Genomic DNA, 16,336 nt, shown 5'->3' with positions numbered 1-16,336 from the left:
AAAACCCTGGGGCATTTACCTTCTTTCATCAAACAAATCAGATCAAACTCCACAAACTCAGCTACAAGCACAGTTTGCTGAATGCTTCATTAGCTTGCAGAAGTAGTCCTACGCAACAAAGGTACCTTGGAAGCAGGTGACAAGTGTCTACTGAAGGGCCAAACGAGCCATGGCAAACCAGATATGAAAGACTGATAGGAGGACCCTGTACCAGTAGGTGACTCATCTCTGGAGCACTATATCTTGGACGGATTGACATGATCACAGCTACTTTTGCTCCTTGCTCTTGTATTCTATCAGCAACCCTGACAATTTTAGAGGAAAGGAGAAGACATTTCTATGGCCAGAGATGCAGCCACACAAGTGAAAATGCATTCATTCTCAAAATTTCTCATCTCAGGAGCACAATGCGGTTTTCATGATGCCCATCAGCACCATTTTTTTTTTTTTTTTTTTACATAATACTTTCCTGCTGGGCAAGTACCTATAACTGTACAAAAATCCTGTTTCCATGCACAGCATTTTAGCCAGGTGGTCTGGTACTTGCTTCTCCCTGCATGTATGTGACCTTGGTCATCAGATTCAGATCTTCCAAGAACTGGAAACCTCATCTCTCCCTTTTTATTCTCTTTGGTCTTTCATATGCACCATTGTAGCTTCGGTATTATTTCCAGGTGCTTGGGGGCACATTTTGGAGAATTTTTTGAGGAACAGCCTGAGTGAGAATTGTGGGAAAGACTACTGCTCTCATCTGTAGGAAAAAGATGCAGATATACTGGTTTATCTTTGCTTACCAACAAAAGGCTATTATTACCTGATGTTATTCTAATTACCATAAGATGGAAAACTGTTCCTGCTTATTAAATTTCTTCTAGAACTAAGGGTAGAAACAAAGAACTACCCATGAAAGCTCCAGTCATGGATTATCTCCATGCCTCACAGCTGTTGATGACTGGCATGTTATCCAGTGGTAGCTTAAGGAGCCCTTAATAAGCTTTCAAATCTTATGGAATCTGTCTGTAAGGAAGCTAGATCACAGATTGATGCTGCTTTAAAAATGAGCTCCCTATTAAATGAATCTGTGATGGGGCTTGGGAAGCTTTTCTAATGATTGGCAACAAAATTTAGTTCTTCATGGCCTGAAGAGTCCTATTAACGTGAAGGACAGCTTCAGCTTGCAACTATTTTTTATTTCTTTTCTTAGTAGAACACCCACTTAGAGATAAATTTGGATGCCCTTCAAGTTCAAGCTGGCTGCCAGGGCAGTGCCGCTGTGAAGTGGGAAGGCATGGAACAGCTATGCCTCATGTCAGCAGTGGCTGTCTGCAACTGCCAAGAGAATAGGGAGCATTTGCAAACCAAGCTTTGGAGACAGTGGTGAGTTTTGTTGAGCTGTCCCCGTCGCTGGATACTTCCCGAGATCCTAAAGTGAAGAGGCAATTCAGGAAACTGTGAAAGGACCCGACCAAGGGAGAAGTTCTCCAGGCTTCTGAGGAGAGAAATCTGACTTGTGGTTTCCTGAGCAAAAGAGTCCCGGGCATTCATCTTCCTCTATATATGGTCTACATTGCTTTTTTTTTTTTTTTTTTTTAAAAGCCAAGTAAAATAACACCTCTTGCTTTCAGACCACCACCCAAATTCTGTGCTCAGCCTCTGGGCATGGCCAGGAGAAAATAGAATACTGAAATTTAAGGAAGCAAATCCAAAATTGCTATAGGATCACAACTGCCCTTGCAGTGAGCATCTTTGTCTCTTCTAATAACTAAAAGGATTAACCTCCTTCCTTGTACGTTCAATTAATCCACATATTTCTGCGCATATGTCAATTAACACTTTCCTCCTGTTCCCCAGTGCTTCTCTCATCTTCTGCAATGGTAAAATCAGGTAAGATTTTTATTTTACATCCTCCTCTGACCTAAAGCTACATTTTAGGCTGCAACGTGACTCAGACGTTGTGCCTTGCATGCACACAGAGACAATACAGTTTCAGAAGAGATCAGCGTGCTGTGAAGAGCAGGCATACCGTCACGGCAGGACCTGAAATTTAAAAGGCTATTGCCAGTAAATTAGTTGAGTCGAGGATATTCAGATGAAGTCTCCAATTAGCAGCTGTAAACATGCGCAGTGCATCAATGTATCAATAAAGGCTGTTTCAGTTTAGAAAGACCTCCCGCCCCTGCGCTGCTGAGCCCTGGCTTCAGGCCAGTGAGATGATGGCTTAACGACAGGGCTACGTGCGGAGCGTGAGGCGATCGGGGATCAAACGCAAACTTTACTCCAGAGTACACTTCACAGACGCTGTGGAGGGAAGAGGGGGAAACCCACGCTTGCAGCACGCAGACGCTCAAGGCGCTTCTCTGTTCTGGTTCTTACTGGTCTCCCTCCCCCTCCTGCTGCACACACAGGCTTATTTCCCACACTTCAAAAAAAATACTCTGTTTAATTAAATTTTAGGATTATTTTTGCCTGTTCTTGAAGCCCTCTTTCATCACCCAGAAAACTCTTTCAGTCCCCTCCTCTCCCCCAAGAGCCAAACCTGGACGAGCTGCACTAGCGAGAAAGCATCCCAAGCAATCAATGCAGATAGAGAAAGCATCCCCTGTAATGAGTCCCGGGGGACACGGTGACAAGCGCCACCCCCGCAGGAAAGCAAATTCATAAGTAAGTGCAGGCTCATTAAGGAGATCTGTAAGGACCCTCCCTGTATGTTCAGGTTCTCAGCGGGGAGTAAAGGCACGGTAACCAGCACAGACATCCTCCGCGGAATATCCTCATTTGTGTGGTAGAAAGATAAGTTCATAGTTCCTTAAATATTCCAGCCTTTCATTCTTTGTCAGCACTTAAGACCTTTTCGGTTCTGCTACTAATCACCCAGAGGATTACACGGCTTTTTTTTTTTTCCTGCAACATTTAAAGAACTCTACGTTTTTCGATGCTCTCGTGGGTGCGTTAATAATGGTCAGGGAAGACAGGCACAACACAGGCAATCTGTGTTTTGCTGGTGTCAGAGCTGCCCGAGCTGGCCAACATCCCTTTTTTACTTTTATTCATTTATTTTTAGCCTGTGGGCCCGGGGCGAGCGAGCAATGCTGCCCACAAGACTTTTGTCAGCTCACCCACGGTACACAGCACCCCTAAGGCTTCCCATGAGCGTTTTGCTTCGGAGGCTCCCAGGAGCGGCCCTGGGTGCCCGCAGGCAGAGGAGGTGACCCGCCACCGCCTCGAAGCAGGGGTCCCAGCCGGACGGGACGGGGAGGCCGCAGCTGCAGACATGGTCCCGCTGCGGGGCCACCGGCCGGGACACCTCTGGCGGCCTCGCACGCTCCTGAGGCAGCACCCCACCTGGGAGATGTTTTTCTTTGTCCCCTTTGGCTCAGTGAAAGTCCCTCTCTGCTGCCAGAGAGGAAGGCAGGGTTCAGACTAGCACCGTCACACTTGGCAGGTACCCCGAATATGCCTCAAGGGTCCTCCCAAAACCGTCAGAGCCGTCTGGGCTTCTGAGGCTGCTAAGACATTCCTGTGCTACATAAACAGAGAGATGAACGGTTCTCAAGTGTTTGTTATCACAGCAGTGGCACCAGATTAAGGCTAATTGATGAGACCAGTTATCTCCTATGTTAACTTCAGAAGGAAGCCATCTCACTCACCCCCCATCTGTCTTTTGCTCCTCCACCACCTTTTCAGAGGACCTTGCCTAGCTAACAGGCAAGGTTATTCCTGCAGAGGATTTTGTGGAAATGAATATTTATGGATAAAACTCATTAAAATTACCTATAATAAATTACCATGAGAAATAATTTCTTCTATGCTAAAACAACATGTGTAGTCTTTACCTCTAAGGCTTTGCCTGCACATAAAGTTGTACTGCTCTGACTACACATGTACATTACAACAGCGCAATCTCTCTAGTGTGGGTGCAATTAAAGGGGATGAATGTGTATACAGTGACACAGCATCTTTCCACAGAGGAAGGGAAACAAGCTATTGAGATTCAAGGCAATTTTGTAATAATATAAATATACACCTGTTCTAAGGTTAGGCAATAAAATGTATTGGTTGAAAAAACCAAAATCCTTCTAAGGGTTGTAGTGCCTGCCCTCCCCACCACCTACACAGCTGGTACTTGCACCAGTAAGATTTGTGTAGACAGAAACTAGGCAACTCTGAACAAAGAAAGCATGCATGAACGCAGACATGCACACACACAACGAATTGAGCTCCAGCCTTACATTCACGCAGCCTTACATTTGCACATCCTAAAGCTATTCACAAAAGCTCTCAACTCATAGGCAAGGAAGCCTGGTCCTAAACCCAGCTGCGGGGCAACATCAGACTCCAGATTTGAATGCGGATTTGAACTGCTGAATTCCCACTTTTCCCACGGGTCAAGCCTCTCCCACGGATTTCTGCTGCCACCACCTGACAGAAGAGACCGACCCTACAGGCTGGCTGCGTTGCGGCCGCTGCCACGGGCTTCGACCCCGCCGGCTGGGACAGTGGCCCTGCACGGGGACACAGCCATGCCGGACGGGTTCCCTCCCCAGCCTCCCCTCCGCCCCGCTGGCATCTGCTGCCCCGCTTCGCTGCAGTCCCCTCTGGAGCCTTACCAAGCTATTCCCACCGCAACTCACTGAAGCAAGGGCCCTTGGGAGGTTTCTCGAGACCCAGTTCAGGACTGGGCCTTAAAGTAATAATGTTCTTCGGCATTTAAGGTAGTTTTTGCAGGAAGCACAGCAACAGTTGAGCAGGGAGGTGGTGTCTCTGGTGTGGGTTCAGGATGTTTCCTGAGGATGCAGAAAGCCTGGAGTGGTCTTTCTGGCTCTGTTCCCTCCTTTTTCCTCTTCCTCTCCAAAACCTTTCCTCTCTGGCAGCCAGAGCAGCATGTCCTCGGAGCCACCGCAGGGGCGGCTGGGGGTGAGCCAAGCTGGAGATTGGACGGGTGCTGCTCTCCCAGGATGCCAGCTGGTTGGGCAGCCAGGGGAAGCAGCCCTCATCCCCGTCTCTTCTGTTCCCTGGGATGGAGTTGAGATGGCGGCTGCACAGGCGTGACAGGCTGTGGTAGGAGTGGGGGTAAGAAACCCCTTGGTGAGGGGCTGCAGCTGGCTTTGCTAGAGGTGTGGAGCACAAGGGCTTCTCTGTGGTGGGAAACACAGAGGGGGAAGGCAGGGCAGACCTGCGGTGGCAAGTCAGAGCTATAGGGGCATATATGCATATTTAGGTGTGGGGGTGAAGTAGGTCACCATTGGCACAACCGGTGCCTTTCCTAACTGCAGCCAAGACACTGTACTAATACAGCTCATAATTAGCAGCAATAGCTTCTACGGATGGCAAGCGGTAAAACAGGCTTTGAACCAAGTGCCAGTAAAAGACAAAAGTAAACCAAGAAAGAAAAAAAATTGTATTTGTTTCAATTGCAGACATCTTATCTAAGTGTATCAAACAAACAGAAAACAAGTCAACTACATTTTCATCCTTGCCAAGAAATTATCACTGTGAGTGTCAGACTGGCACTGAGCCTTCAGGCCACTGGTTAGACATCAAGTTATGCACTGAGAAATATAACGGTAAAATGCACAACTTTGACACTTCAGCTTTTGACCAACATCAAATGTTGAATTATAATAAATTTGCCAATGGGGACCGGCATTCGCAAATCCTCTCACTGCTCCTCTGTAAAAAGGAAGTCTGTAAAACAGTTAACCAGGCAGTGACCCTTCCTGTTGGCCTGCTTCAGAGACACCACGCACATGCTCCACAGACAACGAAAGACAGAAGACAAGTTAATTTAGGGAAGCGGAAACATTGGTGAATACTGTAAAGAACAGAGTTATCGATACATCCCGGGGGACTCTGTTCTGTTTGTGCACATCTAGTCATATGCCATGGTTTATATGCCTTAACAGCAGGACATGCTACAGCATTTACAGTGAAGCTTCTCCTTTTTCTACTTCTCAAACCACTTCTACCAGATTCCCTATGGGAAATCAGAAGGGGAAGGTGCAGTTATACATAGTCTTCAGCAGCAAGCACAACACCCTAAGACTGTTAACAACCTAGGAACAGGAAAGTTGAGGACTAATTGACACTTCCCCCCTCCCTCTTTTTTTTTTTTTTTTTTTTTTTTTAAATATCTGCTCTCCCAAATTCCCCTGGTTCTGCTTTTTTTTTCCCCCACCCACATGGTCCAGTGAGGGGCTGTGTGCAAGAGATTTTTGTCACTCCCTGGAGCCTCAGGGCAGTCAGGAGCCTCCATGCCGGCATCCACTGCCTCAGAGCCTGCTGTCCAATGGTGGCTCCCACCCCAGGCTTTTCCCATTCAGGGTGGCACTCCCCAGCTTGCACCGACTAGCACCTATCTCCCTGTATGCATTACTGGAATAACTGCTACTGTTAATGGTATAAGACAGGTTTCCCTCAAGACAGTCAATTGCAAAGGTCAGATTAAGTGCTATCTATAACTTCCATCAAGTAAGGCTCCTTGCTCCCTCCCAAGACACCACATAAAGGGTGGGCCATATTTCCAATCTAAGACAAAGTGTAGACAAGGACCAGGGACAGCACAAGAACCACTGCAACTTTTCCTAAAGTTTTCTAACCATATTCTAGCATAGTCTAAGCCAAGCACCAAAGGATGTGTTTCAGTCCAATCGATCTGAAAGATCCTTTAAAAAAAAAAGTACTTAAGTGAATTGCTGAACTGGGGCCAAAACTTTAAAAACATTTGCCTTATCAATTTGTACAAAAAAATTACAGTGCAAGATGACATAAGCAATGATTAATTATTATTATGACTTACAGACAAGAAAAATGCAAACATATTTCTTGCTTGGATTTTCAGGTCCAAAAAGAAAGCACAGAAGAGAGTCTATTGTGACCAAAGGATTCATATGATCTAGATATACAGGAGACTCAAAATGGTTATCTTTTTGCTACAAAGTAGGATGCAATTGCCTGATGTTTGGCAAAAGGCATGGCTATCCTGCCATTTCCAGCTGACAAAGCTTTGGACAAACAGTTTCCAGTCTGTGCAGATGGTGTGCTATGCTGTACTCCTGCAATTTATACTATTCATTTTAAATTGGGTGGCTGGTGGCATGAACATTTAGTAAGCCTCCATGGAATCAGTATGGTCAGCAAAATCTCTTGCACTACTTTATTTGTGAAAAATCAGAGCAACAAGTAGCTTGTTTAATCAACTCCTTTCTATTAAGTGCTTTGCATGGTGGCACGAAGTTTCTTTGTCTACTAATCTTATCAAAACATAATGACAAGAGAAAAATGACTGTAGGGAAAAGCTCCTTTCTGTCACTGAGAGATAGTAGATGCATATGTGTGAGTGAGTGATGGAGGGGAAATGGGGCTTACAGCTCTCCAAATCACTTGCAGGAACGGTCAGGAGTGGTGTGTGCTGACGGGATGACATGCCTGTGAATAGTTTAAACAGTTGGAGATAGATAGTCTACTTGGCATGAGCTTCCATCATCTGTTTTCTTCCTCCACCTCACTGCCTGAACAGCTAGAGACCTTCTTGGTTTTCTGACCAACTCCCTGTCATGTCTTTTCAAAGCAATAAAAGGTCTAAAACAAATTGCTATGTAATGTTATGCATCAATCAAAATCTTTTGTCAAGCCTCCCCACCACGTTCTGTGCCAATGCATCAGTTATTCACCCTGGAGCTCACCACAGAGGCCATCAGCTGCCCTAGGCACAGGTACCAGAAGTAGTTCCCAAAACACCTCTACCCGAGAGCTCCTTTACTAATCCAATAAAACCTTTTCACAGAAGCTTAGGGAGTCTTGTGTTGCTGGCAGCTTTCTAACAACGTTGTTTCAGCCTTCAGCTTTGTGACAGAAGGATTACAGTCATGATAAATCCAGCCCAGGGCTTCAAATTCCCTTGAGTTGGTAAGCACACATCCTCCTCCATAAATCTAAAACCAGCAACACTTATTCACAGGCTTCCCTTCCTGACCTCCTCATTCTCACAAGCCATCCACTGCAAGATGGATGAGCGCTGTGTGGCCTGCTGGTGCCAAAGGACCACTTGCCCCTGACCTATTACACAATGGGAAAAGGGAATCCAACTGAAACAGGAGCAGAAGAAAACTTTTTAAAAAGTTAATACCCCCCCCCAAAAAAAAAAAAAAAGTATTTTGACTTTGTATGAGTCCTCGTGAAACATTTGATAAAAGTATTGATCTCTTCCAAGTGTGTCAAGTCTGTTCTGCAAACATCAAGATTTCACCCGATTAAAAATGCATTCATGTCTGGGTCATTGTGGTTTTATCTTCTCCCTCTATACCACCCCTTCCACATACGGAAAGGAATTGCTGAGGGAGTACAGATACTGTTGAACATCCCCACCACCACCACCCCAGGAAAAAAAAAAAAAAAAATCCAAAAAAAATATCTGTGCAACATAGGAGAAAGAAGAGAAGATGCTTCCGAGTACTAGATCAAGCAAATTGCTCAGGAAGCAACATGCAAGGTAAGGCTATATTACATTGAGCCACCATCCAGTTAAGTTTGGAAGTCAAAGAAAGAATAGTTTACTTTGAAATCAAATAAAGACACTGGGATTAACACAGACAGCTGGAATCCTTAATGCAAAGAAACAAGTTCACTTTTATCGTGTACATGCTGCTCTGCATCAGTGTTATGAGCATCAATGCATGTCCATTTAAACATATACTGTTATTAGCAGTGAGCTGTAATGAACTGAATTATTCATTAATAATTACCTTGGGAAAAGGCTGTGTACAAATATTAATAGCAAGGACCAGCTCCTCTCCCTCCCAAAATGCAAGCTCAGCGGGAGGGGGCACTGAACTCTGAATCTTGCCATTTTCCCCGGCGGCTCTCCCAAGGATACTGTGCCTCGCAATGCTGTATACACACACCCTCCCCCCCAGTCCAAAGGACAAACACTCCCCTTACCCAGAGGCATTAATGCCACCTGTATTACAGTGTCCCTCCCCACACAGGTGTGGAAGGTTTACCCTGACATTTAATGAGCAGTGAGCCCTCACACAAAAACAAACTGAGAGGCACATATTTACTTAGGGCTTGCAAGTAATAGGGATATAGGCAGGCACACCAGCAGGGCTACCACTGCAAGCCACTGGCTTTAAGAGCTGACACAGTGGTGCCGGGAAGAGCTGGTACCAGAGCAGTCATGGCAATGGATAAGCAGGTACTGAGAAAAATGCACTACCAGTATGGGACAGATTGTGGAAAACTTCACTCCTTTGCCATCATTGTGTAACTCCAGAGTCTAATAAGACTCATTAAGCACTGCTTGGCTGCAAAACTACAGACAATATAAAAAAAGACAAGTAATCTGCCCTGATGCCGTAAACACATGCACAAACTCAGGATAAACAGACCACTCTGCTCTCTACATTGCCTGAGAGCTCAGACTTACGTCCCTTCTCTTACAAGATTAGCCACCTTCTGCCTCCCTCTGCGACTATGACTGTAAAGCACATGGACAGGCTCCTAACACAGTGTAAGAAAGGTTGCTGGGTGGTTACAGACTTCTGCACGAGAGGATAAGGAGGACCAATAGCAGCCACCTGACTGCCAAAGGCTCTGGTGTAATGCACACTGAAGATGGCACCTTTTTTCCACTGCCTACCATGGAATAAGTCTACCAGTGCACTACAGTCAGGTTCTTAAGAGTCATGATACATAACAGGTACCAAATTCAAGCTGCTTGTAACTTCAACACCCAAGTATGAGCTCAAACACCATTCCGTAGAGACCACCCATGCTTCTGAACCCACTTACAGATACATGCATCGCTCTCCGTAAAATATTGACCCGTTTCTCCAATACCCTGTCCCTGCTGAGTGAAGAAGCAATCTGAAAGATTCTGAGTGCCTCTTTTAGAGAAGAAGTGTCTTGAAAGTTTCAAAAAGTCATTGAGAATAATTTGATGAAGAACAAAAACAAGAGCTAATATGCCCAGGTTTATACTCATTTAATGCTCTGATTGTCAAGTAAAAATTATACATTCCTGTGTATAATTAACCAGGCTAACTAATCTTGCTTGACAAACACAGATATAAACATCAGCTTTGACACCGAGCCAAAGCAACCACTCTAGGATCTGTGCCAATGCTGAATTCCTCAGTCTGATATCATAAAACGACTTGTCTGTTGTATTTACAGTTCCAGTGGCTCTGGACTCTGCCGGCAGCCGGCCAGAAGAACAGATTTGAACTCACCCATTATGCCAGAACATGTGCATTTGATTAGAAGAGAGAGAAATTATGCATATTTCTTCTGGATGGTGGTATTCATCAGACCTCCCATTGTAAACTAATTGCAAGGCATGCTGCTACACAAGTATCAAAAATCCTTTGTAACATAGAAAAAAACAGTATATTTCTATAGGCAGTATTGCTCTTCAGCTCTATAGCCAGTTTTCTGCTATCCTGCTCCTTACATGCACACCTCAAATCAGAAAATGCAGCATTCCACTCTGTTTTAATTGCAAGAGACAGAATTTGAATGCTATAGAACAGAACTTTCTTCATACATAAGTGTAAAAATATCTCACCTCATTACCCGAGTTATGAGAGACTTGGGAAGACCACTCAACCCAAGCCTCTGACATTTCATGCATGTCTTCAATCTTCAGGAACAGAAATCTTGGGAGAAACTTGCTGGAGAGACCATGTTTCAAAACCTAGCTAAGAACACCCCATCATGTGGTAGGCAGAAGGACCCGCTCTGGTTTTCAGCAAACACTTGTTAGCCATGAAGGGCCACCACAGAAGACCTGCTTCTCCTGTGACAGTCAGAGGGGGCCCACCAGGATGGGTTGAGCAGGGAGGTGTTGTGGCTACAAGCAGAGGATGCAGAAAACATCCCATTAAAAAAGTGAAAGGCCCACAGAGAGATTTTGAAGTAAGTTTTCAAGAGGGTTCACATCCCACAGGGACTTCTAAATAAACTAATCTCATATTGAAAACACATTTTTTTAACTTCAGGCCATATACTTGACACTGAATGGGAGCAGTTGGGTTCCGAGCTAAAAACATCAGTCATGGGCTTCCTTCAGCACAGGTCAGCTCTTAGGATTATGACTTCTTGCCTTATTTTCTAACCAGTGGGGCTCACTGCAGGCGCAAGGTGAGCTCAGGGTCCCCAAAGGCAGCCCTGACATGGATTTCAACCCATGAAGGCACCCAAGAGGGTACTAGTGACTCACAGCAGGACACACCGCTGTCAGGACCAGCGTGCAGAGTCCGCACAGAGCGCACACATGCCGATTCAAAGTACCTTCCACCCCCTGCCCGTGAGGACCAATGCAGCTGGCTGGCAGCACATCAAGCGCTGACTCAGCCAAGGTGGCCCAGGGCAGCAGGCGCTGATGGCATCACTCTGGGATCCTGCCTGACCATGGGGAGAGCTGCCCTTCCCCAGCAGAGACAAAATGTGAAAGGGGGAATAGCCACAGCCTCCCAACAGCAGATGAGCTACCCTGCAATCCCGCCACGAACACGGCTTTTACATTTCCGCAGACCAGCCAGCAGACCCGGTTCCTGCCAGCCCTCCTCCTCTGCCTCCCTGCAGGAGGGACTTCCAGGGCTCAGGGCTCCCCAGGCTCTGCAGCATCTGAGGCTGCCAAAGGGATGGATATCCTAAACTCCACAGCACCTGGCACATCTGCAGCTTCCAAATTTAAAAAAAAAAAAAAAAAAAATTTCTCATGTCTTGAAGCAGAAATTTCTCAAATGGCTTCTCTTCTCGAATATTTTTCTGCCTTTTTTTTTTTTTAATGTTGTTGCTTTTAATTATTTATTTATAAGACAGGGATTTTTCTACAGGGCACCCCCTCAAGCCCCCACAAATGCCAATTAACCCCAGGAAGGGACTTCAGGGCGTGAGGAGTCAGAAGCCACAGCCCATCACCTTTTCACCCACCATCCCCAGAGCACCACCTGACCCGAGGGCACTCCAGGTGACTGGCCTCACAGACCAAGCTGCAGCTTTGCTGCCTGGCCCCAACCATCCACCAGCTTTTCTCCACCAAGCATCAAAGCTCCAGCAGAGTGGAGACAGGTCCTCAAAATCAGAGTGACCTCTGCCCTCAGGCCAGAGTGTCCTTCTGTATAAGGATGTGAATATTCTCACTCTGAGGAGAAGACTGAACTTGGGTCAATGATGCCCCAGTGATATTGTTAGCCATTTATCTGCTAGAAAAGGGGAACCATTGTATTATTTTACTAGAAAATGGCAACTCTAGTTGAGGAGAATGCAGAAGCCAACAAGCGGTGCACTGGGTCAGTCAACAGAAGAGTCCTTTAGAAGAATGTTACCTGGTTATTTTGATCATTTAACCATGTCAGCTAATATTTTAAAATGTGACTTACTCCAAAGATAGATTTGGATCACTGGTCTGCAAAGATGAAAGGTTACATTCCATTATCAGCCCTCAAATGTCAACCAACAGCTCTTAAAAGTATCCAGCACCCTTGTAAAGTTTTACTTCTGTCCATTCTCTTTGATGCAATCTTAACTTTCTTGTAATGCTGTTGAAATTCATTTGGAAACAGCAAAATCCTAACTGACTCATTTCTCTCATGTAGGTATGAGGAAAGCTTCCTTTATTGGACAAAAGTCCTTCTTGTCTTCCTATGTTTGTGTAGCTACAAAAACAACATGAAGCACATCACACTAAGCAGACAGTAAGCTGATGGAAGTTCATTTACTAAGCAAACCTCTCCCCCTTTTCCAACACTTAGGCTGAAGATTAAAGTCATACTATTGGTTTAAAAGCATAAACCTCTAAATAATGATGAGGCTGATACCACATAGATTCATTTCCATGACAAGAGGAGTTACCATGTAGCCAAAGGCTTACACTTTAAATAAATTGCTCTGGACCCTTAGCTCCATCTAATACCTATATCCCAAAACAATAAATTATAATAGCACACGTCCAGCTAAGAAGTTCTGGTCCAGTTGCTCAGAAACACCCCACATCCCTCCAAATGTTAAGCCATGCAAGTTTCTGGGCATCTATTTATGTGTATAATCTAGCAGTTAAAAATAAACTGAATTTATATTTGGGATTTTTGTGTATGCATTCACAAGACTTCAGAAGATAAGCAAAATGGGCACGTTTAATGGTGGAAAGGAAAGGTCTATAGGTGACGTGGGAACCTGCATGCACTGTAGTAGTCAGTTGGTTAGTCACAAGAATAATCTTCCTGCTGAAGGCGTCCCACATCTCACTTACAGATGGCAGCTGCTATTCCAGGGCCATACGTATCCATGGTACTTACTATAATAAGGGGATTGGTTACTATTAATTTCTCATGGAAATTCCTCTGCATTTAGTTTTACAAACAATACTGAGTCCCTTTCAGTCCTGGACTGTCGTGTAGCACTTCCATGTGCTGTTTCCAGTCTGACATCTTCCATGCTAAAGCGCAAGGGCCAAAAGTCTGTCTTTATAGCAAGTTGCTTGGTATCTACTTATAAAACAAGTTCCGTCCTGTCTGTTATGACTATTTGTACAAAAATGACTGCAAGAACACCACAACTCAGTTTTAAAAAAAATCTCTACAACCCAAGGTCACTCCCCAAAAGACCCTTCTCCCCAGCAAGTGCCAACAGCCTTCACACATCCAGTTGACTCTTTCTCCAAATACCTTGTAAAAATGCTGGACAACCTCCTTTCACTCCAGCCCAACTTTAAAGTAAGTCCCTGTTCCACCCCTCCCCTGCCAGGTAGCCAATGCAATGCAGCAATGCACTTTCAGCAGTAATCAGGCAAACAGAAGGCACCCAGAGAAAGAACTAGGATGACCTCAAAGGCACACCAAAGCAGAATGGTTATTTATACCTCCTAACACCTGGCTCCCACCAGGAATAAGTGAAATCCAGTCTCCTCACATTAAGCCAAATCTACCCAAGCTTTAACTGAATTGATCAGTAGTCCAGTGGAGGTAAGCACAGGAGCAATGTTTCAACCTTTTATTATTCCTACCACTGTGTGGAAAGGTGCAGGGGGGTGCCTGCATAGGTTTTAAGGTATTCCCAAGCAACTGGTAAACATCACCATACAGTTTTCTTTGTTTTCTGGGAAGAAAAATAAAAAAAAATAAAAATCTCAGTACCACTCACACATCCCCTTAGTTCAGTGCCAAGTTAGGACCAAAAGAAATGCCTAACTTTTCACTTTTGTAATTTTCTAAGAGTTTCATCGTTTCTATTTCTGGCATATCTCTAAAAGTGGATGTTTCAAAAATGTTCTATGTATTGTAGAATTCAAGTATATTTCAGAAGTAAAGAAATGGGGACGTTTCCAGCATTCGGGACAATGAAGCAAACTTAGTTTCAAGCCAGTCCACTTTGCCACAGCAAAGCAGACAAGGAAAGAAAAGCCAAGTTATCCCGAACTGAAGTAATGACATTGCAAGTGCAAATAAACTTCGTTGGGAAAGAAAACTACAAGTGTCCTCCCCGTTTCTGAGAAAGAAAGCCTAGAAAAAACAACTCTCCTCTTAAAAGAAAAAAAGGTTGCTGTGCTCAAACTGAGCATCCCGTATTTTGTGCCACATACCCAATGCAGTAACGATAACCTCTTCAGCTGTAGGACGCTGGCACGAGTTGGGCCATCGAAACTACTTTGGATAACACTATCACATGGGCGCAAACAACCGAATAATGGGATCCGAGCCCCGTACGCGCACAAGGCGGGGGTAGGGAGCTGCTCCCTCCACCTGAAACAATCCTCCGAAGGAGAGTCACGGCCAAGGCTCGACTTTGTCGGCGGGGTACGCCCCGCGTTGGCCGTCCGCGCTCTCCCCCGCCCCACCTCCGGGAAGCGGGGTGCCGCCTGCAGCCCCCGGGACGGCTGCCAGGAGATTCCCGGTGGCACACGGGGCTACAGTCAAGGGCCCGGCCGGGCTCCGGCGACCGAGGAGCCCGGCGAAGACCCAGCGTGGGGCAGCGCCGCCGGCACCGGCGGGGCGAGGGACCCGCAGCGGGCAGCCCCGCTGCCGCCGCCGCGTTTCCAGCAAGACCTCCGCGGCCGGCCGCCGCCGGCAAGGGCTGGAGAGCGGCTGCCCGCCGCGGGCGTGCCCTGGGCAGCGCTCGGCGCCTCCGCCAGCCGGAGCGGGGCTGCCCGAGCCACGGACACCCGCGGACGCGACACGGAGGGGGCGCGGCGGGGGAGGGGGGAGCCGGGGGAAACTTTCCGCCAGGTGCCACCGGCAGCTGCGAAGCGGGCCGGGCCGGCCGGGGGCCGGGGCCGGTGCCCCGCGGCCCCTTACCTTGGATCGCTCCTTCACGTAGTACTTGCCGAGCCGGCTCCCGCAGTACATCACCAGCCGGTCTATCAGCGTGAGGAGGAAGTTGATGGCCTCGCAGCCCTCCTCCGTGCCCCCGATCCACTTGATCTGGTCGCCGCGGAGGTGCCGCTTGGCGACGCCGCGGCTGGGGCCGGCCAGCTGCCCGTCGGCCAGCTCCCCGTCGCGGTGCATCCGCTTCACCCGCTCTAGCACGCAGTCCCCCACCACCTCCCCCAGGAAGTTGTCCAGGTAGCAGAAGCCGATGTCGTGCAAGCAGGGCACGACGTACTCCAGGGCGATTCTCTCCAGGTCGAGCCTCATGATGTGCCCCAGCGGCATGGCGCGGCGGGGACGGGCGCGCCGCTGACCTGCCGGCGCCCGCGTCGAGAGGCGATGCCCGCCGGGCCGCCGCCGGCTCCAGGCCGACCCCGGCAGGGGCTCCGCCGCGGCGCGGGGCCAGGCGAAACTTTCGCCGCGGCGGGCTGGACTGCGCTCCGCGGCCCGGCGCTGCGGGGGCGGCGGTGCGGCCGGAGCCCCGCGCTGCTGCTGCTGCCGCCCGAGCGGCGTGCGGGACCAGCCCCCGCGCCCCGAGGCCGTGAGGGAACGGCGCCCGGCAGCCCCCGCCCGATTTATGGACCGAGGCGGCAGATGGCCCCGCGCTGATTAATACGCCGGCTACGTGCGGGATGTGTGCTCGCCCCAGCGCCCGTTCGCGCGGCGCCGCCGCACGTGGGTGGAGCCCGCCCGGCACGGCGCGGCGCGGCTCGCCCCGCCCACTTCCCGCCCGCGACGGCCCAGGCAGCCAATGGGCTGTGGCGGGGCGTGGCCAGCCCTCGGGGAACGAGCGGCGGAGGCTTCCACACGTGCGCGCGGAGGGCGTGGCCGACGGTCCCGCCAGCCCCGCCTTCCCGGGGAGTGGGCGTGGCCAGCGCCATTGAGGAATTCTCCCCTAGCATGTCGGCGGCGCTGCAGGCCCCTGCCCCGGGCCGTCCCGCAGCCGGGCCGGGGGCGCCGGCACCCCGCCT

The 16,336-nt window shown here is 48.1% G+C and overlaps 1 protein-coding gene across 1 annotated transcript in view; it reads right to left on the bottom strand.

Moving 5' to 3' along the window:
* EGLN3 (egl-9 family hypoxia inducible factor 3) overlaps window positions 1-16,020 on the bottom strand; it is a 30,252-nt gene extending 14,232 nt beyond the window's left edge. Inside the window, exon 1 of the mRNA XM_029999460.2 lies at window positions 15,294-16,020. Within this exon, the coding sequence (XP_029855320.1) occupies window positions 15,294-15,650 (357 nt within the window). The 5' untranslated portion in view covers window positions 15,651-16,020. The remainder of the gene's footprint in view (window positions 1-15,293) is intronic.
* Window positions 16,021-16,336: the final 316 nt, after the last annotated feature.

Source organism: Aquila chrysaetos, chromosome 2 (assembly GCF_900496995.4).
Source record: "Aquila chrysaetos chrysaetos chromosome 2, bAquChr1.4, whole genome shotgun sequence".
Classification (NCBI taxonomy): Eukaryota; Metazoa; Chordata; class Aves; order Accipitriformes; family Accipitridae; genus Aquila; species Aquila chrysaetos.
Note: the sequence above shows the minus strand (reverse complement) of the source record. Positions and strands in the feature narration are given on the sequence as shown.